Source organism: Schistocerca cancellata, chromosome 9 (genome assembly GCF_023864275.1).
Source record: "Schistocerca cancellata isolate TAMUIC-IGC-003103 chromosome 9, iqSchCanc2.1, whole genome shotgun sequence".
Lineage (NCBI taxonomy): Eukaryota > Metazoa > Arthropoda > Insecta > Orthoptera > Acrididae > Schistocerca > Schistocerca cancellata.
Window position 1 is genome coordinate 325,871,681 of NC_064634.1, and position 21,674 is coordinate 325,893,354.

The window sequence follows — 21,674 nt, forward strand, 5'->3', positions numbered from 1 at the left end:
CACACAGTATGTCGTGCAAAAGTGCTTGTATCAACTAAACGATTTCAAGATCAGGTATCATTGAAGGCCGGCAGCCAGCCAGGAGAGGCTTATCATGTGATGCTGCAGTGGATGCTGCCATCAGAAATGCCTTTTTCCAGTGCCTTCTCCTTTAAATTAAAATTACAGATATCGAAATAAGTGGCTGTGGGATTGAAAAGCAACTAAAATCACTGAGCAGAAGAAGGGCCACAGGACCTGATGAGATACTTATACAATTCTACATTGTTGTTGTTGTTGTTGTTGTTGTTGTTGTGATCTTCAGTCCTGAGACTGGTTTGATGCAGCTCTCCATGCTACTCTATCCTGTGCAAGCTTCTTCATCTCCCAGTACCTACTGCAACTTTCATCCTTCTGAATCTGCTTAGTTATTCATCTCTTGGTCTCCCTCTATGATTTTCACCCTCCACGCTGCCCTCCAATACTAAATCGGTGATCCCTTGGTGCCTCAGAACATGTCCTACCAACCAATCCCTTCTTCTAGTCAAGTTGTGCCACAAACTCCTCTTCTCCCCAATTCTATTCAATACCTCCTCATTACATGTTTAAAAAAAACCTATAGGGGTATATCTCTGATGTCAGCCTATTGCAGAATTTTGGAACGTATTTTGTGCACACATATTATGATATTTCTGTAAATTCGATATCTTCTCTTTAGGAATCAACATGGGTTCTGAAAACATTGATCATGTAAAAACGCAACTCACTCTGTTCATTTACAAGACCCAGAAACCATTAGGTACTGGGGGCCAGGTTGGTGCCATGCTGCTGACTTCCAGAAGGCATTCGATACATTTCCGTGCTACCACCTAATGGGCAAAATAAGAATGTACAGGATATCAGACAAGCTGTGTGATTGGATTGAAGAGTCTGTAGCAAACAAAACACAGCATGTCATTCTTGAGAGAAAGAAATCTTCAGATGTAGAAGTAACTTTGTTTGTACCCCAATGGGTGTTATAGGAGCATTACTCTTCACATTATATATAAATGACCTAGTGGATAACATCAGAAGTTCCATAAGGATTTTTGTGGATGATGCTGTTATACGCAGAGAATTCACAATATGAGTAAACTGTATCAAAATGCAGGGAGGCCTGCAAAGGATTGACAATGGTGCAGGGATTGATAGTCGGTCCGTGTCATAAACAAATGTAGTGCATTGCACATAAATATATAAAATGACCCATTATTGTTCAATTATTCAATTGCAGAAGTCACTGAAAGCAGACATGGCCATAAAATATGTGGAGTATGCATGTAGAGTGATATAAAGTAGAAGGGCGACATAAAATTTATCACAAGTGAGGCACATGCCAGACAAGAGACTCACTGGAAGTGTAGGCCACTCACAAAAGAGATAGTGTACAAAACCATTGTTCATATTACTTGTCAGTCTGATTTCTGTACCAAATAGGATTGATTGAGGAAGCTAAGAAGATCCTAAGAAGAGGGCACATTTCGGTACAGGCAGCACTTGATTTATAAGAAAAGAAGGTCCAATACTGTGACCTTCTGGCAGACTTGGAAATTTGTACTTCTTAAAACATTACTTTGATGCTTTTCTGAGCATCTAAGTGTGAACTCAACACTCATACTGGTAAAAAGTGCTGTCATGCCACAATTCAATTTTTGTGGTTGTGATTTTTCTTTGTCAGAGGTACCAGTACGGGGTATCAGTGCGTACCGTTACAAATGAAGCACTGGTTACAGGTTCATTGAGTAATTGTAGAAGCATCACAGAGATACTTGGCCAACTACAGTGACAGATGCTAAAAAGAGAGGCATTCTGCATCACTGTTAAAATTCCGATCGTGTACATTCCTAGAAGGTCAACCAATGTATTGCTTCTTCATCCATATAGCTCAGGAAAAGACGATGAACGTGAAGTTATTAGAGTTATTCAAGCTCCCATGGAGGCTTACCAACAATCATTCTTCTTGCAAACCATCCACAACTGGAGCGAGAAACGTGGGAATTGACGTTGATACACATAGTACCCATCCACCACATGCCATCAGGTGTATTGCGGATTATAGATGTAGATGTAAATGTAGAAAATCCAAAAACATATTGCCTGCATATTTCTCTTCCTTCTATCCTTCCCCATCTGTAAACACTGTATCACTAAAATTCACAAGTCATTTGCAAAATTTTAGTGAGACCATATCTAGCTGTACCAGGAAGATCAGTAACAGTTGTTGCGGACAGTTTTTCTCACATATTTGCAGGAAACAAAGTAACAATAAAAATACTTTTTAAACAAAAGATTACTTCAGTTCCAGAAAATAAATCTCATCCACCTCACATAGTAAATTGTTTTGCATATAGTTGCTTAAATCTTATCACTTTTTGCTGTTCATGAACATGCATGTACTTGCTTAAAATTTACAAAACAGTATGGCTCTCCTTAAAATTCTTTGTTATATGACCAGATACATTTTTACTCAGTTCATTTCCTAACAGTGTAATAGAAGTTACAAAGGCAACATTCTGGTTGAATCCTCGTGACAGTTAAGTTGGACCACCAAATCATCAATAAGAGAAAATAAATGCCCAAGTTACAGAATGAAAACTAACATTTACAGTTCGAAAGACAACATCAGTTCTTCATAGAAATCAAACTAAAACATAATGTAGTTTCATGCAGCTTACTATGCTCTTCCATGAAGTACAGAAGGCAGTAGATGCAGTGTACGGTTCGAAGTGTTATTCCTTAATTAATGAAAAGCATTTGGTTCAATTCTGAGTTCTCATGCAGCAAACAAAACGTGGGCTTATAAAATATCAGATTAGCATCATGGTTAGATTGAAGACTTCGTAGGAAATAGAAGACAGCCTTGTTTACTCAAGAGTAGCTTGAGGAATACCTTAAGGGAGTGTTATAGGACTGTCGCTGTTCATGATGTACAGAAATGTCTTCAGTGGTATTTTTTTCCACCTTCAGTGACCTTTCTTCCATGCTTAGCAATTCTTCTTCTTCTTCTGCTTCTGCTTCACACCTGTTTAGTGATCCATTATCTTTATTTGCCAATGCCTCCCCTCCCACCTTTTTTCTTTATTGAGTAACCTTTTTTCTTAAGTTACTAACCTCTTTCTTTAGTGAGTGACTTTTTTCCCCTTAGAGCATCATTTTTTCTTTATTCCTAATTTAGCCTTCTCCTCCTATTTCCTTACAATCTTCTCTGCTTTTCAGCAGCCTTTATGGTATAGTAAACTGTGATTGAACTATTACAGGAATTGGTGACAACAGTACAAATTTTGTGTGTTTGTAGAGTGATTTAAGGTGCAACAATAATGTGCCCATGAAAGGCAATGTTTGGGCACTGTCTTTTTAGCCATCGCCATTTGTTGAGTGGTGCTTTCCCACCACTTTGTCCTCATTGCCCTCAACCTTTGACGGTTCGCCATTTCCGGACAGAATGCCTTTTTTTTTCAACACTTACATCCTCTGGCCGTTTTAGCGAACGATGCACGGGCTCTTTATGTGTCGTAACTTTACGGCGAAGGAATTTAATCTTTAATTCAGGATCTTCATTTCTCTATGGCTTTTTTTATCAACCTTTCTCGAAGTCCCTGTTTTTAGCTGTCTTTCCTTCCATCAATTGGGCTTAACGTATAGTTGTTTTTAACTCCTATCCTGTCCTCGTGTTCTCCAGTTCTGATATGGGCGCGTATGACCCTAGTTGTTTTTGTGCCCTAAAACAAAACAAAACAAACAAACTATAGCTTCAGCACAGAATTGGTCACAAAGTTTGAATTTGTTTGTGAGTTTCAAAACAAGTGGGATATTCACGTTGCCATATAAAATTAGTTGTAGAAAAAGCAGATTCTGGACTGACATTCTTTGAAGAGTCCTAAAGGAATGTTATATACCCACGAAAAATCTTTGTTCAACCAATTCTCGGGTCCTGCTTGTCACGCTGGAATCTTTGCTTTGTAGGATTAATAAAGGATAGAGAAGACCCAAACTAGAGTAGCCCCTTCTTCAGGAGTTTATTTAATAAGCATGGGAGCATCACAAAAGTGTTCATGCAACTTATGACAGAAACTATAAGAGGAACATTGTGCAGCACAGTGGGGTTTGCTGTTAAAATTGTAAGCATTTATTTTGCAAGAATACTCAACAACATACTAGTACCTGTCATATATATCTCGTGAGGAAATTTTTTGTCATAATAAACCAGCATAAAATGCATTTCACAATTCTACAACAGCTTCATGTCAGCAATATAAGCCTATAGTTATGTTAAACTGTCCAACAAACCGACTTAAAAAAAGGCCTTTCCCTGTTTCCTGTAATAAACTGCTGCTAAAAGGGAGCTAGTTAAGTTGCATAATCTATATAGAACCCTACAGATAGCTCATCAAGCCTATTTTCCTTTTCCTCCGTTAGATGATCATGGAATAGAAAATCAACCAAAATTGCTTTTCTCCTTATCAGTCATTTCAGCATTTGAACAATTTCCAACAAATTTTATTGTCTTCCTGTAGATTTGCATATATTTTAATGTACTAATGTTACAAACGGTTTCAGTTCCATCAAACTACTTCCGATCTGTAGAAAAACAGTAAAATTTGTGGTAAAACCATGGACTGTGGATTTATGTTCATTTTTGCAAAATTTGTGTAATGATTGAAAAGATTAAATATCATTAAATCTTCTTGGTGAGATCATTTCATTTCGTATGACGGAGTTCAGTTTTCATCTTCCTCTATATCACCATTCATTTTGGGACCAGTGCAGTCACTAAGCAGATAGATAGGTGACTCTAATCTGTTTGCCAGCAGTGTAAGCTCCTTGTCAAGCTGCCAATCGTAGATACTTCATCTTGGTTATCAGTTAGAAGTGACTGTTGTATTGCAATAAATGTTAGCGTGAAAAATTAATGCTTAACTGTTACCAGGGCAGATTCTTAGGATGAGTAGAATTTGGGTACCAACTGATTTATGAGTACAAGTACAATTTGGATAGCTACTAGTTTTTGTGTGGTTCATCAGTTCATATCTAAATTTATCCTGCCAGAGAATGCTTTGTTGGTCATGTGTAAAATTTGAACATTTATCTTTGGCATCCTTTTCTGGTACTCTATCACAAAGTCTAATGCACGAAAAGCATAACATGATATCATAGCCTAATACATAGTAATTCAGAGCTGATCACTTCTTGTGATTGTTGTCAGTTTGGAGTCATTTTAGTTAGCTCTAGTATACCACTCTGTCAAAGGATTGTGAAAAGCGAACACTGTGACTTTTTTAGACATTGTAAGCTGATGTTACATCCTTTGGTTCCTTTTCATATGTTTCAGTATTTCATGCACTGTCTACTTTCCTGTTGTTAAGTGGGCATTATGAACTACAAGGGCAAAAAGCAAAATGTGTGACTAAATAAAATTCTTTTATGCTCCAATATGCAAAACTTGTCAATTTTGTGATGTTTTTCTAGCCTGTTTTATTCATAATACATCCCCATTTTGTGACATGGTTTTTTGCATGGATGCTGTGCAAAGCTGATGGTGTCTTTCAGAATGCATGAATTAGTTCAATTTTTTAACTTATATATTTGTTGTCTTATTGTTGTTTTGATAGTTCAGTTGAACTATCGAGAACCTCCATACCAGAATATTGGCTTTTTAATCGTGTGTTATTCTTTTGGAAAAGAACAGAAAATTCAAATGAACTAGACAAAAACCTGACTGGCCAGAGAAATGTAATGTCATACAATAAAGCCACTTTGGCTTTTAGATAAGGCCAGTTACCTTGATATCTAAATAAATTATAATATTCGTGGCCTCTGGTCACATTTTATTTTATTTGAATAGGTAATTGGTTTTGACTTCAGAGCCGCCATCATATTGTATAAGGCAGCAATGCAGAGAATTTGCAGCCATATGAGTATCTTCTGTTATGTAGCAGTCTAAACATTGACAATCTTAATATCGTAACACTTGTATCTGATTTCTGGAAAGCTTAAACTAGTTATCCATACAAATAAAATAAAATGTGACTAAGACTGTGAATTCCAGTTTTTATTTAGGAAGGTGGCAAATTTGATTGGACCAATTTTTTTTAACTTGTAAGCATAATCAAGTTAAAGGACAGCAAAAAATAATAAGATCTAAGAGAGAATATAATAAACAACTTCCTATTGAGTGATGAGAAGAATTTGATTTATTTTCTGTAACTAAAATATTTTTCTGTTTTCCTGCATGTGTGAGAAAAGTCGACAAACAGTTTCCTGTGATGTTTCCAGTACAACTGGATATTTTCTCACCAAACTTTTACAAAGGATTTGTTAGTTGCAGTGGTTATGGATTTGTAGATGGGGAAAGGGTAGAAAGAAAAGAAATAATCAAGCAATACACACACATCAAAAAAAGTTTTGCATCACCTCGGTTCCTAGAGTTCCGGAACCTGTACGGAAAATTGGAGTAGAGATCAACATAAACATCATTTCTGCCCTTTTTATTGCTCATGAAAACCACACATTGCATGTTGTACCATAATACAGCTAGATCTTCAGTGGTGGTGGTCCAGATTGCTGTACACGTTGGTACCTCTAATAGCTAGTAGCACATCCTCTTACATTGACGCATGCCTGAATTTTTTGTGGCATACTATCCACAAGTTCATCAAAGCACTGTTGGTCCAAATTGTCCCACTCCTCAGTGGCGATTCAATGTAGATCCCTCAGTGTGGTTGGTGGATGACGTCCATAAACAGCCGTTTTCAATCCACCCCAGGCATGTTCGATAGGGTTCATGTCTGGAGAACATGCTGGCCCCTCTAGTGGAGCGATTTCTTTATCCTGAAGGGGGTCATTCACAAGATGTGCTCGATGGTGGCGTGAATTGTCGTCCGTGAAGACGAATGCATCGCCAATATGCTGCCGATATGGTTGCACTATCGCTCGGAGGATGGTATTCGTGTATCATACAGCCATTACAGCACCTTCCATGACTACCAGTGCTGTATGTTGGCCCCACATAATGCCACCCCAAAACAAGAGGGAAGCTCTATCTTGCTGCTGTACTTGCTGGACGGTGTGTCTAAGGCATTCAGCCTGACCGAGTTGCCTCCAAACACGTCTCCAGTGATTGTCTGGTTGAAGGCATATGTGACACTCATTGATAAAGAGAATGTGATGCCAATCCTGAGCGGTCCATTCGGCGTGTTGTTAGGCCCATTTGTACCTCGCTGCATGGTGTTGTGGTTGCAAAGGTGGACCTCGCCATAGACATTGGGTGTGAAGTTGTGCATCGTGCAGCCTATTGCACAAAGTTTGAATCATAACATGACATTCTGTGGCTGCCCGAAAAGCATTACTGAACATGTTGGCATTGCTGTCAGGGTTCCTCTGAGTAGCAGTAGTAGCCCTTGGGCAGCCTGAGGCAGGCATGTCATCGACGGTTCCTGTCTCTCTGTATCACCTCCATGTCTGAACAACATCGCTTTGGTTCACTCCGAGACAGCTGGACACTTTCCTTGTTGAGAGCCCTTCCTGGCACAAAGTAACAATGTGGACACGATCGAACTGTGGTATTGACCTCCTAGGCATGGTTGAACTACAGACAACACGAACAATGTACCTTCTTGGTGGAATGACTGGAACAGATCGTCTGTTTAATAGGTGCCGCTCATGCACGGTTGTTTACATCTTTGGGCTGGTTTAGTGACATCTCTGAACAGTCAAAATGACTGTGTCTGTGATACAGTATTCACACTCAGCATCTATGTATGGAAGTTCTGGGAACGAGAGTGATGCAAAACCTTTTTTTTGTGTGTATTTTTTAATTTTCGTTTACAAGTGCCTTATAAAAGTCCAGAATGAAACAGTTGTAAGATCATTACACTCATCACCTGACAAATGTGATTAGAGCAGTGTATAAAATATTGTGCACAGAAACGGCATCATCTCAGCTGGGCAATTATGGATGTTCTTTAGTATCAGTGAATAATACCAGGAATACATGGGTTAGCAAAAGAAAATATTATTATTTTAAATCTAAGTGGAGGAAAAGCCACAATAAAAAAGCTCATTCTTGCTGCTCTTTATCAGCCAATTGTTGTTGTTGCACAGGATGTGGTCAGTGCGCCTTTGCCATCACGATTACATGGCTACCTGAGCTGCCCATTGTACATACAACTCTTGGTGGAGATGTTGCGGTTAGTATCTTCAGTATCTCGTGGAGATGATGCAAGTGGTCAAGCCACAATGTTTCTTTGTGGTAAAGCTGCTGGATTAGCAGAAGCTGCTGCCATGCGAGTTTCCTCAAGAATACGTTCTGAAGAATCCCTTTCAGCAATGGAGCAACTTGGCAACCGTCACAGTTTGTTGGAGACTGCAGTCATAACTATTGAGGTTAGAATATTTCAAATTAAAACATTTAAATAACCATACTGAGTGATAACCTCTTAGTTAGTTGTTTTACTGTCAATAAGGGCATTTTGTATGTTATGTGTACACATTACACAGTCATTAACAAAATTAATATTTGCTTCTCTCTCTCTCTCTCTCTTTCTCTCTCTCTCTCTCTGTGTGTGTGTGTGTGTGTGTGTGTGTGTGTGTGTGTGTGTGTGTGTGTGTGTGTGTGTGTGTGTGTGTTTTTAGAGTTTACTTTACATTTTATTACTTAGACTTCTGACATCTTTCTATGAAGATGATACATAATGTACCTAGAATTTAGGTTTCTTTGTTCAGAAGATAGATTTGTTCCACAGTAATTCATATTACATGAAACATTGTTTACTATATAAGAAACAGGCTTGGACTTACTCGGCTAATGTAATGTGCTGAAGAATTACGTTGAGGTGGAATGCTAATTGAACTAGTGTCCGATCTGCTCTTTCAACTAACTGTCGCTGGTTCTTTATATTTCTCATTCTACATATGAGTTTGGTGCTGTTTTCCACAGTTATTTTGTTTGACACTAGAACAGTTTCTCATTTTTACTTAAATTGTACACACATTTTAAATATGAAATCTTACAATATAGAAATGAAATGGTCATGTGGCTTATTTTAGTCAGGAGTCCCCTTTTGGGGATTTTGATGGCCTGGTGCTAGTCTTTTTATTGGACACTACTTCAGTGACTAGCCTGTTGATGAAGGTGAAATGGTGAGGAGAATAACACAACATCCAGTCCCCAAGTGGAGAAAATCTCCAAACTGGCCAGGAATCAAACTGTAGCCTATCAATTGGCATTGATCCATGCTGACCACTCAGCTATGGAGGCAAACTGTACAACACAGAGATTGCAGTGCACAAACAAATTGAGCATATGATGTTCACTAATGCAGGAGTTCCTCCAAAGAAGCTGTTAACCCACAGAAAACTTTTAACTTTAAGAGAAAATTCATTCAACTTAAGATGAACAGGAACAAATGGTACTCACAAAGAGAACAGAAAAGGCTGCCATCTCTGGTTCTTAACTTCACTGCTCTGCCATTAAAACTGCAACACTGTTGAGACAGTATACAACGAATGTCAAAAGTCATGAAATGTACATGTTTGGGTATGCAAATTATTTGCATTTGATCGCAATCGCACAAAGTAAGGACGAGTAGCACCATCAACATTATATATGTAACGAAATGACAAAGTCAGTCGCACTGCTGGGGACCTCTCCTTAAGTTTATGTGCTGTCCCCACCAGACATATAAGTGCTGTCTTCAAGTAAGCCGAGATAGTGGCATGAGTCACAAAGAACATACAACAAGAAGTTTAACCCAAACTGACTTACCTTTTACTAATGGGCTGACTGGCCAGACATTTAGAGCTTTAAATGTATTATTATGAATTTACACAGTTTATGTATCAAGGGAACTCAATACATCATCTGATAGTTAACAGGACAGGAATGTAATTAATTTATTTTTGGAACTGTGTTCATGGCCCTCTATAGGAACATGAGAATCAATTAATGTATGTGATTGAGTTTTATTTTTTGATCAATTCATTGGAAATTCTACATTTAATGTAATGTATACTAGATGGTTGAAAGACGTGGTACAGATTTTATAGGTGATCTGAACAAATTACATCATTTAATGGTATTTTAAAAAAAAGTCAATTTAATAAATGAAAAGCACCAGTTTGCTTTTGTTCTACAATATTACTTTTATTGTTAACCGGTTTTCGGCTTACTAGGCCGTCTTCAGACATTTACTGAGTCAATTTACTTTATTAGATGTTACATCTGTTGTTTTTTATTGCTATAAATATGTATGATTGTCATTAAATGTGTGTTCATAATGTTATGTACGTACAAATTTACCTCCCTTTGCTTCCTTATCTTGTTTGTAAAGCAATTTATGCATGAAGAATGTTCCTCTTGCATTACAGTCTATTAGCCTGGCAGTCCTACTTTGTGGTGTTTGTCATAGTCACCTAAAACCATTAGTTACACCTGTTCCAAAGAAAGGAAAGAAGAAAAAAGATGCAACAGTAAATCAACAGGTAATTCTTTCTTTGTTATAACTATGATTATTGTAGGCTAAATTGTATTACTGAAAGTGTATGGATAAAAAATTGTCATCAATTTAATGAAAAGTTGATGGAAAAGGAAATATTCAAATGTGAAATTAAGTGATAGAGACAGTCATCACTCACCTTACTGTTATCTGTAAAGAGTAGAAAGAGGGTTGATAAGTTATTACAAATATAAGAATCCCTCTGAAAGTTTGAGAAATGTTTTGGTCCATTATTGCAGTTACAATACAGGCAAATGATAGCAACAAGCAATCTGATGTTGGATAGGATTACCATCTTCCATAGTGGCTTTTATATATTCTACATCTACATCTACATCCATACTCCGCAAGCCACCTGATGGTGTGTGGCGGAGGGTACCTTGAATACCTCTATCGGTTCTCCCTTCTATTCCAGTCTCGTACTGTTCGTGGAAAGAAGGATTGTCGGTATGCCTCTGTGTGGGCTCTAATCTCTCTGATTTTATCCTCATGGTCTCTTCTCGAGATATACGTAGGAGGGAGCAATATACTGCTTGACTCTTCGGTGAAGGTATGTTCTCGAAACTTTGAGAAAAGCCCGTACCGAGCTACTGAGCGTCTCTCCTGCAGAGTCTTCCACTGGAGTTTATCTATCATCTCCGTAACGCTTTCGCAATTACTAAATGATCCTGTAACGAAGTGCGCTGCTCTCCGTTGGATCTTCTCTATATCTTCTATCAACCCTATCTGGTACGGATCCCACACTGCTGAGCAGTATTCAAGCAGTGGGCGAACAAGCGTACTGTAACCTACTTCCTTTGTTTTCGGATTGCATTTCCTTAGGATTCTTCCAATGAATCTCAGTCTGGCATCTGCTTTACCGACGATCAACATTATATGATCATTCCATTTTAAATCACTCCTAATGCGTACTCCCAGATAATTTATGGTATTAACTGCTTCCAGTTGCTGACCTGCTATTTTGTAGCTAAATGATAAAGGATCTATCTTTCTGTGTATTCGCAGAACATTACACTTTTCTACATTGAGATTCAATTGCCATTCCCTGCACCATGCGTCAATTCGCTGGAGATCCTCCTGCATTTCAGTACAATTTTCCATTGTTACAACCTCTCGATACACCACAGCATCATCTGCAAAAAGACTCAGTGAACTTCCGATGTCATCCACCAGGTCATTTATGTATATTGTGAATAGCAACGGTCCTATGACACTCCCCTGCGGCACACCTGAAATCACTCTTACTTCGGAAGACTTCTCTCCATTGAGAATGACATGCTGCGTATATTGAAAGATGACCCACACCAAACCAGGTTGTGCAGTGGTTAGCACACTGGACTCGCATTCGGGAGGATGACGGCTCTAACCCATGTTCAGCCATCCAGATTTTAAGTTTTTCTGTGATTTCCGTAAATCACTCTGGATAGATGCTGGGATGGCTCCTTTCAAAGAGCACATCCAATTTCCTTCCCCATCTGTGATACAATCCAAGCTTATGCCCCATCTCTAATGACCTCAATGTTGATGGGATGTTAAACCCAATCTTCCTTACTTTCTTAAGGTGACTCACCTGATTTCTACAGTCTCTTCTCCATTGCCTTTTCTGTAGCATCTCAGTTTGTAGTTCCAAAACTGAAAATCTTAATAAGTAGTGGATGATGTTTACTTAATAATGTACACAACACTACAGCTTTGGTTTCACTTTTTCACACATTTATTGTCCTGTTGTTGGGACAGTGACCAGCTTCTCAGCTCCGTAAGATGAATAGCACAAAAGCCATGTTGTCCTTACAAAGCCAAACAAGACTCCAGTTGCAGAATTCATCAGATGAATTACGGCGTTATTAGGAGCACAGTTTTTTTAAACACTGTCCAAGAATCAGTAGTGGGTGCAACAAGTCATCAAAAGTGAAATTATTAAGTTTTGCACAAGACACTATTCTTATTTACACCATACAACACAGAAAAATACTATTGCAGAAATTTCTCAAAGAAAGATACGTAGCAATATTTGACCTAGTGCAGTCCATAATGAAAGTCACTATACCCACAACAGTCATTCCAATGGCAATGGTGGTCCAAACCTTCTACCAACCACAACAAAGTCTAATCAGAATATTGACAAACTTGTGTTATAGAAGCTTCATGCAAGTTCTTAGGCACTGACCTGACTGAGATGCATACTGCTGCATACAGGTTGCATGTAGCTGTGGTATGAGTAATCGTTGGGCCATTGAAAATCATGCTATATATTATGCAAAGATCTGAATTAATTGTTTATTAATGAATGAAGTATGTGACATTGTGGATAAAAACCAGTTCAAGAAAAGTATAATGGGAAAGGTTGGAATCTAACAAGTACAGCAGCAAAATTTGCTAGCAACACTTTCATGTGAAATACATACGTTATAAGACTCAGCACATTAAAAATAAGAAATTAATCCAAGATAAATTCAGCGTAGTTAATTTTTGAAATATTTATATATGTGTCACATTGAAGTTACATAAGTAAGTTTAATGAACTAGATTTGAGTGCAAATTGTTACCTTGACCAATCAAATTTTGAATAATCTGGATATCCTGTTTCTGCCGATGCCATAGAACTGAATAGTTCTGTGGTTTCGGACATAAAAGAAGATGAAGTTAGATTATAAGGCTGCACCATCTTCAATACTTTTCCTTTCAATGTTTTGTCACCATTAAAAGACACATATAGCTTTCGGCTGCAGCCTTCATCAGTAAAGGGAGAGAGAGACGCGCGCGCCCACACACACACACACACACACACACACACACACACACACACACAAAGCAAGCAAGTACACTTCACACGCATATGACCACCAACTCCAGTATCTCAGGCCGGAATGCAACATCACGTGGAATGCAAGCAGCAATCTGGAGGGGGTGGGGAAGGGGAAGGGATAGTAGTGTACAGGTGGGGACCAAGACAAATCCTGTCTGGTGGAATGTGCAGGGACTAGACTGCCAATAGGTGCAGTGTCAAGAGTTACTTTTTTCACCTCCTCACTGCCCCACAACCTCCTGACAGAGCACCTGTTGGTAGTCTAGTCCCTGTACGCTCCACCAGACAGCATTTGTCTCTCTTTCCACCCATACACTACTATCCCTCCCCCTCCAGAATGCTGCTTGCATCCCACATAATGTTGCATTCCGGCCCAAGATACTGGAGTTAGTGGTAGTGTGTGCATGAGGTGTGTGAGTGTGTGTGTGTGTGTGTGTGTGTGTGTGTGTGTGTGTGTTTGTTTGTTTTTATACTGTTGAAGACTGTGGCCGAAAGCTATATATGAGCATCTTTTAATCATGCCTGTCTGCAACTAGATGTGTCTTCTATTGTTTGGTGTTTGTCACCATTCGTAGAACCGTCTTTCACAGTATTCCTCACTTCTGTGTACATAAAGCACGATAGACAGCTTATGGGCAGTTTCAAAAATGAGGGAAGGAAAATATTGAAGATAGTGCATTATTATAACCTAAGTAGTTTTTACCTTAGTAGTGTTAATTGCTGTGAAAGCCTTATATAATTACATGGAAAAAAAATTCTCTTGTATGTGGGAACTGCCAATGAAGATACATCTTACATTCAGAAAATGATTGAAGAGAACATTTCATTTGTTGGCATATTCATTGAGCTCTTTAGTGTGGACTACGACTCACATCTAAAATTCTGCTTGATTTTTCATGTCAGATCATGGATATCATGAACACAAAGCAGTTCAAAATTTGCACAGTTTTCAAGATGATGTCTAATTTACAGTTTCACTTTCTTTGTTGTAGTAATATGGTGCCATACACAACTTGTATTTATCTGATACAGGTGTGAAATTAATTTTAGTTGAGGTTGGAGAGGGAATTCTGGAGTTGTTCTTCACTGTGAGTCCAGATCATGAAAATGTCATCAATAAATCTGTACCAAACTTTGGGTTGGCAGGCCTGGGTAACCAAGAAGGCTTCCTCTAAGCGACCCATGAATAGGTTGGCGTACAAGGGGGCCATCCTGGCACCCATGGCTGTTCCCTTTAATTGTTGGTATGTCTGGCCTTCGAAAGTGAAGAAGTTGTTGGTCAGGATGAAGCTGGCTAAGGTAATGAGAAAGAGGTTTTAGGTAGGGTGGCAGGTGATCGGCGTGAAAGGAAGTGCTCCATCGCAGCGAGGCCCTGGACATGCGGAATATTTGTGTATAAGGAAGTGGCATCAATGGTTACAAGGATGGTTTCCGGGGGTAACAGACTGGGTAGGGATTCCAGGCGTTCGAGAAAGTGGTTGGTGTCTTTGATGAAGGATGGGAGACTGCGTGTAATGGGTTGAAGGTGTTGCTCTACGTAGGCAGAGATGCGTTCTGTGGGGGCTAGGTAACCAGCTACAATGGGACGGCCGGGATGATTGGGTTTGTGAATTTTAGGAAGAAGGTAGAAGGTAGGGGTGCGGGGTGTTGGTGGGGTCAGGAGGTTGATGGAGTCAGGTGAAAGGTTTTGTAGGGGGCCTAAGGTTCTGAGGATTCCTTGAACAGGGTGTATACGGCCCGGGACATCCGGGAATTCCGGGAAAAACCTGGGAATTTTTTCATCCGGGAAAAACCCGGGAATTTTTTAGAATTCCGGGATTTTTCGTTGTTTTAGATTTCAGTTAAAGTTTTGTAGGTGTGACGTGTAACATCTGATACGCTGACAAAGAACTTTACTCCACTACTGCTGAATAATATTGCAGCAACGAAACACAAATCAGAGAATAACACCAAAACAAAAGTTTAGTTGCATAGAAAATGGGTAATTTACACAATGCACAGACCAGCTTGCCGACACCGTTAAGTGTCAAAGGCTTTAGGTCGAAGATTATGCAGTACGTCCGTAACAACTAACGTGCATTCGATGTGTGTGACGTCACAATTGTTTACATTTCTAACAGATCACCAGAAAATATTACGAATAGTGGCTTGAGATGCGTTACTTACAAAGTAAATTTCCACGCAAGATGATTTATGTTACGTGTGAGAATGTGCAGACAGTGCAGCGAATTTCTTAAATCACAGGGCGTTATAACTCTCATTCAAAACGTAACACTTTGAGGATCAGCCACTTGAAAAATGTCGGGCCCAGAAGATAAGTCATTTATGCCACTATTTAAAATTTTACCGGCACATTTGTATTTGATATGACTTAATGTGTAACGCACACTAAAAAAAGACCGAGCTTCAAGTTAGTTTTCATATTTAATGTTGTTCTTTCATAGATAAAAAATTATGCAATCGATGGCAAAAAGTGTAATTGACCTTCAAAAAAATGTGCATAATGTGTTACTGAGCAATGTCACAAGTCTCTTCATGCCAGAACACCTCGACTTTTCTACGCAACTGATAATCATTTCCGCACGATTTTAATTGCCAAATTAGAGCCTGTTAGTAGGCCTACGGACTTCCTATCATTTTAGGGCTAATAACAGTGGATGCCAATAGACGATGCAATTCTCGTTCGTACATACACATCTACTTACGAGTTAACCGGTGTAGAAACGCACTTTGCTGATTTGAGCGAGCTCGGCCTACCTTCCTAACGTACGCGCCGCGGCCTGTCTTTCTCGTAGGCCTCCTGCTCTGAATAACTGCCGTCATTCGCTAGCGAGATCACGTGACACGAGCTATGACTGGCTGACAAAAGTGCGTCGCTCAACGCAATCTCTATTTTAGAGTTTCCGAAGCTACCGTGCTGTAATTTGTGGAATTTGTGTATATACTTTAGCAATACGAAAATAAACTCTGTGCATATTGTCTCGCATCAAACGACTTTCCAGACGCATTGTTTTTCCTGGATTTCGTTTCCTAAAGTGCTGGGACGTCCTCCGCCGGTATAAGACCTTTACGATTCAAAGGACTGATAGGTTTTACAACTCCGAGGGAGTGTATTTTCACCCGCTTTATACATAATTTCATCCGGGAGAAATTGTGTTTTTAACCGGGAAATCCGGGAAAAATCCGGGAATTTTTTTTTTCTTGTCCACGTAGACACCCTGTTGAAGCTCCGCCTGGACATCAGGAATGGGATTACCTTGGCAAACTTTGTAAGTAGTATTGTCTGAAAGCTGATGCAGTCCCTCAGCCACATACTCCCGACGATCAAGTACCACAGTCGTGGAACCCTTGTCCGCCGGAAGAATGACGATGGATTGGTCAGCCTTCAGATCACGGATAGCCTGGGCTTCAGCAGTGGTGATGTTGGGAGTAGGATTAAGGTTTTTTAAGAAGGATTGAGAGGCAAGGCTGGAAGTCAGAAATTCCTGGAAGGTTAGGAGAGGGTGATTTTGAGGAAGAGGAGGTGGGTCCCGCTGTGACGGAGGACAGAACTGTTCCAGGCATGGTTCAATTTGGATAGTGTCTTGGGGAGTTGGATCATTAGGAGTAGGATTAGGATCATTTTTCTTTGTGGCAAAGTGATATTTCCAGCAGAGAGTACGGCTGTAGGACAGTAAATCTTTGACAAGGGCTGTTTGGTTAAATCTGGGAGTGGGGCTGAAGGTGAGGCCTTTGGATAGGACAGAGGTTTCGGATTGGGAGAGAGGTTTGGAGGAGAGGTTAACTACTGAATTGGGGTGTTGTGGTTCCAGATTGTGTTGATTGGAGTTTTGAGGTTTTGGAGGGAGTGGAGCTGGAAGTGGGAGATTGAGTAGATGGGAGAGACTGGGTTTGTGTGCAATGAGAGGAGGTTGAGGTTTGCTGGAAAGGTTGTGAAGGGTGAGTGAGTTGCCTTTCCGGAGGTGGGAAACCAGGAGATTGGATAGTTTTTTAAGGTGGAGGGTGGCATGCTGTTCTAATTTGCGGTTGGCCTGTAGGAGGATGCTCTGAATAGCCGGTGTGGATGTGGGAGAGGAAAGATTGAGGACTTTTATTAAGGATAGGAGTTGATGGGTGTGTTGATTGGCTGAGTGGATGTGTAGGTGAAGGATTAGGTTGGTGAGGGCAATGGATTGTTCAGTTTGGAACTGGTATAGGGACTGATGGAAAGAAGGGTTACAGCCAGAGATGGGAACTTTAAGTGTGAGGCCTTTGGGGGTGATGCCAAATGTCAGACAAGCCTGAGAAAATAAAATATGGGAGTGTAATCTGGCTAGGGCGAAGGCATGTTTGCGGAGGGAATGTAAATAAAACTTGATGGGATCGTTGTGGAGGTGTTGTGAGGGTGACATGGTAGTAGAAGGTGGAAAGTGTAACATGAGGCTGAAATGAAAATGAAAATAAATATAAAAATATATGGGGAGAGATAAAGGTGAACTAGAAAGCAAATGGAGATCTGGTGTGAAAAAAAGGCGAAAAAGGGTTGGTTAGAGCTGGGCTATGTTGATCCTGTGGTGAACTTGTGTAGGTAGATAATGATGTGCATAAAGGTTAGGTGGTTGTGTTGCCGCCAAAACACGTCAAAGGGTGGAGAAATTCGGAAAAATTTTGAAAAAACTACGTGAGGATGTATTAAAAGGAGTGGTTTGGTGGTGGCGGTTCCATCAGATTCACCTGGTCCTACTCTAAATCCCATGCCACTTTCCTTGACGTTGACCTCCACCTGCCCAATGGCCAGCTTCACACGTCCGTCCACATCAAACCCACCAACAAGCAACAGTATCTCCATTATGACAGCTGCCACCCATTCCACATCAAACGGTCCCTTCCCTACAGCCTAGGTCTTCGTGGCAAACGAATCTGCTCCAGTCCGGAATCCTTGAACCATTACACCAACAACCTGAAAACAGCTTTTGCATCCCGTAACTACCCTCCCGACCTGGTACAGAAGCAAATAACCAGAGCCACTTCCTCATCTCCTCAAACCCGGAACCTTCCACAGAAGAACCCCAAAAGTGCCCCACTTTTGACAGGATACTTTCCGGGACTGGATCAGATTCTGAATGTGGCTCTCCAGCAGGGATACGACTTCCTCAAATCCTGCCCTGAAATGAGATCCATCCTTCATGAAATCCTCCCCACTCCACCTAGAGTGTCTTTCCGCCATCCACCTAACCTTCGTAACCTCTTAGTTCATCCCTATGAAATCCCCAAACCACCTTCCCTACCCTCTGGCTCCTACCCTTGTAACCGCCCCCGGTGTAAAACCTGTCCCATGCACCCTCCCACCACCACCTACTCCAGTCCTGTAACCCGGAAGGTGTACACGATTAAAGGCAGAGCCACGTGTGAAAGCACCCACGTGATTTACCAACTGACCTGCCTACACTGTGAAGCGTTCTATGTGGGAATGACCAGCAACAAACTGTCCATTCGCATGAATGGACGCAGGCAGACAGTGTTTGTTGGTAATGAGGATCACCCTGTGGCTAAACATGCCTTGGTGCACGGCCAGCACATCTTGGCACAGTGTTACACCGTCCGGGTTATCTGGATACTTCCCACTAACACCAACCTGTCAGAACTCCGGAGATGGGAACTTGCCCTTCAGCATATCCTCTCTTCTCGCTATCTGCCAGGCCTCAATCTCCGCTAATTTCTAATTTCAATTTGCCGCCACTCATACCTCACCTGTCTTTCAACATCTTTGCCTCTGTACTTCCGCCTCGACTGACATCCCTGCCCAAACTCTTTGCCTTTACAAATGTCTGCTTGTGTCTGTGTATATGCGGATGGAAAAGTGTGTGTGCGAGTGTATACCTGTCCTTTTTTCCCCCTAAGGTAAGTCTTTCCGCTCCCGGGATTGGAATGACTCCTTACCCTCTCCCTTAAAACCCAAATCCTTTCGTCTTTCCCTCTCCTTCCCTCTTTCCTGATGAGGCAACCGTTGGTTGTGAAAGCTTGAATTTTGTGTGTATGTTTGTGTTTGTTTGTGTGTCTATCGACCTGCCAGCGCTTTTGTTTGGCAAGTCTCATCATCTTTCTTTTTAGATATAAAGATGATGTGACTTACCAAATGAAAGTGCTGGCAGGTCGACAGACACACAAACGAACACAAACATACACACAAAATTCAAGCTTTCGCAACAAACTGTTGCCTCATCAGGAAAGAGGGAAGGAGAGGGAAAGACAAAAGGATGTGGGTTTTAAGGGAGAGGGTAAGGAGTCATTCCAGTCCCGGGAGCGGAAAGACTTACCTTAGGGGGAAAAAGGACGGGTTATACACTCGCACACACACACATATCCATCCACACATATAGGCCTACAGACACAAGCAGACATATTTAAACATGTCTGTGTGTGCGAGTGTATACCCGTCCCTTTTTCCCCCTAAGGAAAGTCTTTCCACTCCCGGAACTGGAATGACTCCTTACCCTCTCCCTTAAAACCCACATCCTTTCGTCTTTCCCTCTCCTTCCCTCTTTCCTGATGAGGCAACAGTTTGTTGCGAAAGCTTGAATTTTGTGTGTATGTTTGTGTTCGTTTGTGTGTCTGTCGACCTACCAGCACTTTCATTTGGTAAGTCACATCATCTTTGTTTTTAGGTATATTTTTCGTACGTGGAATGTTTCCTTCTATTATTCTATTATAAGTGTATATGTGTGTGTGTGTGTGTGTGTGTGTGTGTGTGTGTGTGTGTGTGTGTTTTCTCATAGGAGACCAGGAGTCCCCACTGCTTGCATCTTCAGTTCATTGATTTGTGTTCTGCGACTGTATTCAGTGAATCAGAAAAACAATTGTAAGGTCATCTCCAAAAGCTAGCTGACTGATTCGTGTTTCTATAGCAAGCATGACTCCACTCAGCCCTTTTTGGCCAGTCTCAGCTCAGTTTCTCAAATGCCCAATTGAAAAGTACAGGCCACAGTCCATCTTCTTGCCAGTCCGTCTTGAATTCAAAACCATCTGAGACCTTGCCCATAAACTTCACATTGGAGGTAGTGTCAGTAAGAGTCTGTCAGATAAAAACACTTGTTTTGTTATCTAAGCCAGATACTTTGGGGATTTAAAGAAGTGTTATTTGGTAAAGTGAACCTTAAACCTTTTTGAAATCTATGGAGGTCTCTATGAATGTCTTACTTCTTCATTTCAGGTAAGAGAGAACACATTTAAGATTCATTATGTATTTGGCACATGATCATCCTTTCTGGGACTGTCTTCAGTGTTCCCCCAAATAAGAGTCCAACCCTCCCCTTTTTTTTCCTCCTAGAGTTAAGGTGCCTTTGAAAGAATCTTGTATGTTATTTGGAGAAGAGAAATGTCATGATAATTGTCTATGCCCATTCTGTGACCTCTCTTGTGAAATCGGTGAATCAGTGTAGAGGACTAGGCACATGGAAGATCCCCAGTTCCCCAAATGTTGCAGTAGTAAATGTATGCTCTGTTTAATATTTTCTCTTCTAGGAGATGATGAATCAGAATGGATGAGTGTGCTGCTTTCAAACTAGAAACTTGATGTAGGAGCCTCACAATTGAGGGTGAAATCAAAATAATTTGCCAGTATAGGACAGTTATCCTTATTGTCGTAGATAACTTTACCTTTGGGACCTTTGAAGTGTAATTTGAGGGATTATACTTGCTGTGATTTCATTATAAAGTCTTAAATGTTGTTGTTACTGAAGTCTTGCTCAATCCTTAGCAGTTGGTTCTTGTGGAAAGCACATTTTACTACACAGATAGTTCTAGCAGTGTATTTTCTCACATCAAGGAATTTCATCCAGTTACCTTTATTCTTCTGTGAGTTCCATTGCTGCCACACAAGCTGCCTTCGTCTCAAAACCATCTCTCATTTGCGGGTCCACCATGGATGTTTCTTCGGTTTTCTTAGTGGAGCCATTTTGTTAGCTGTCTTCACTAGTGCTTCTGGCACTTGCTTTCAATTATCTGGCTCTTGGGACTCCAGCTTCTGGGTGAATTCTTTTGCTGGATCTGATCTTCTCTATTTAATGTGCTGATTTATTTTCTCTTTAGGGCTTCCACTGCCCTTATTATTTTATATAACGTGATTAAATTTATTTTCTTTATTATTTGATTAAGTATTTTCAGTTTTACTTCTGGTTTGGCCTTTGCGTAATCTCTTAGTTGTTTGTTTCCTACAGGAACAATATGCTGCCAACAAATGAGTTATTCCTTTTGGCAGATTCTGCTAACTGGTGACTTCTGTATTTTGGGAATGGAAATTCCAGGATAGAATACAAATATCATTAGGACAAACTTCTTCTGAGATCCAAAACAATGCCCAAAGCCCATACGCACACATC

The 21,674-nt window shown here is 40.4% G+C and overlaps 1 protein-coding gene across 1 annotated transcript in view; it reads left to right on the forward strand.

Annotated features, from left to right (window-relative positions):
• The window catches only part of LOC126100126 (N-alpha-acetyltransferase 25, NatB auxiliary subunit), a 96,252-nt gene that overhangs the window by 65,086 nt on the left and 9,492 nt on the right, over positions 1-21,674 (forward strand). The window contains exons 15-16 of the mRNA XM_049910658.1: positions 8,119-8,400; positions 10,384-10,497. Coding sequence (XP_049766615.1) covers positions 8,119-8,400; positions 10,384-10,497 — 396 coding nt within the window. The remainder of the gene's footprint in view (positions 1-8,118; positions 8,401-10,383; positions 10,498-21,674) is intronic.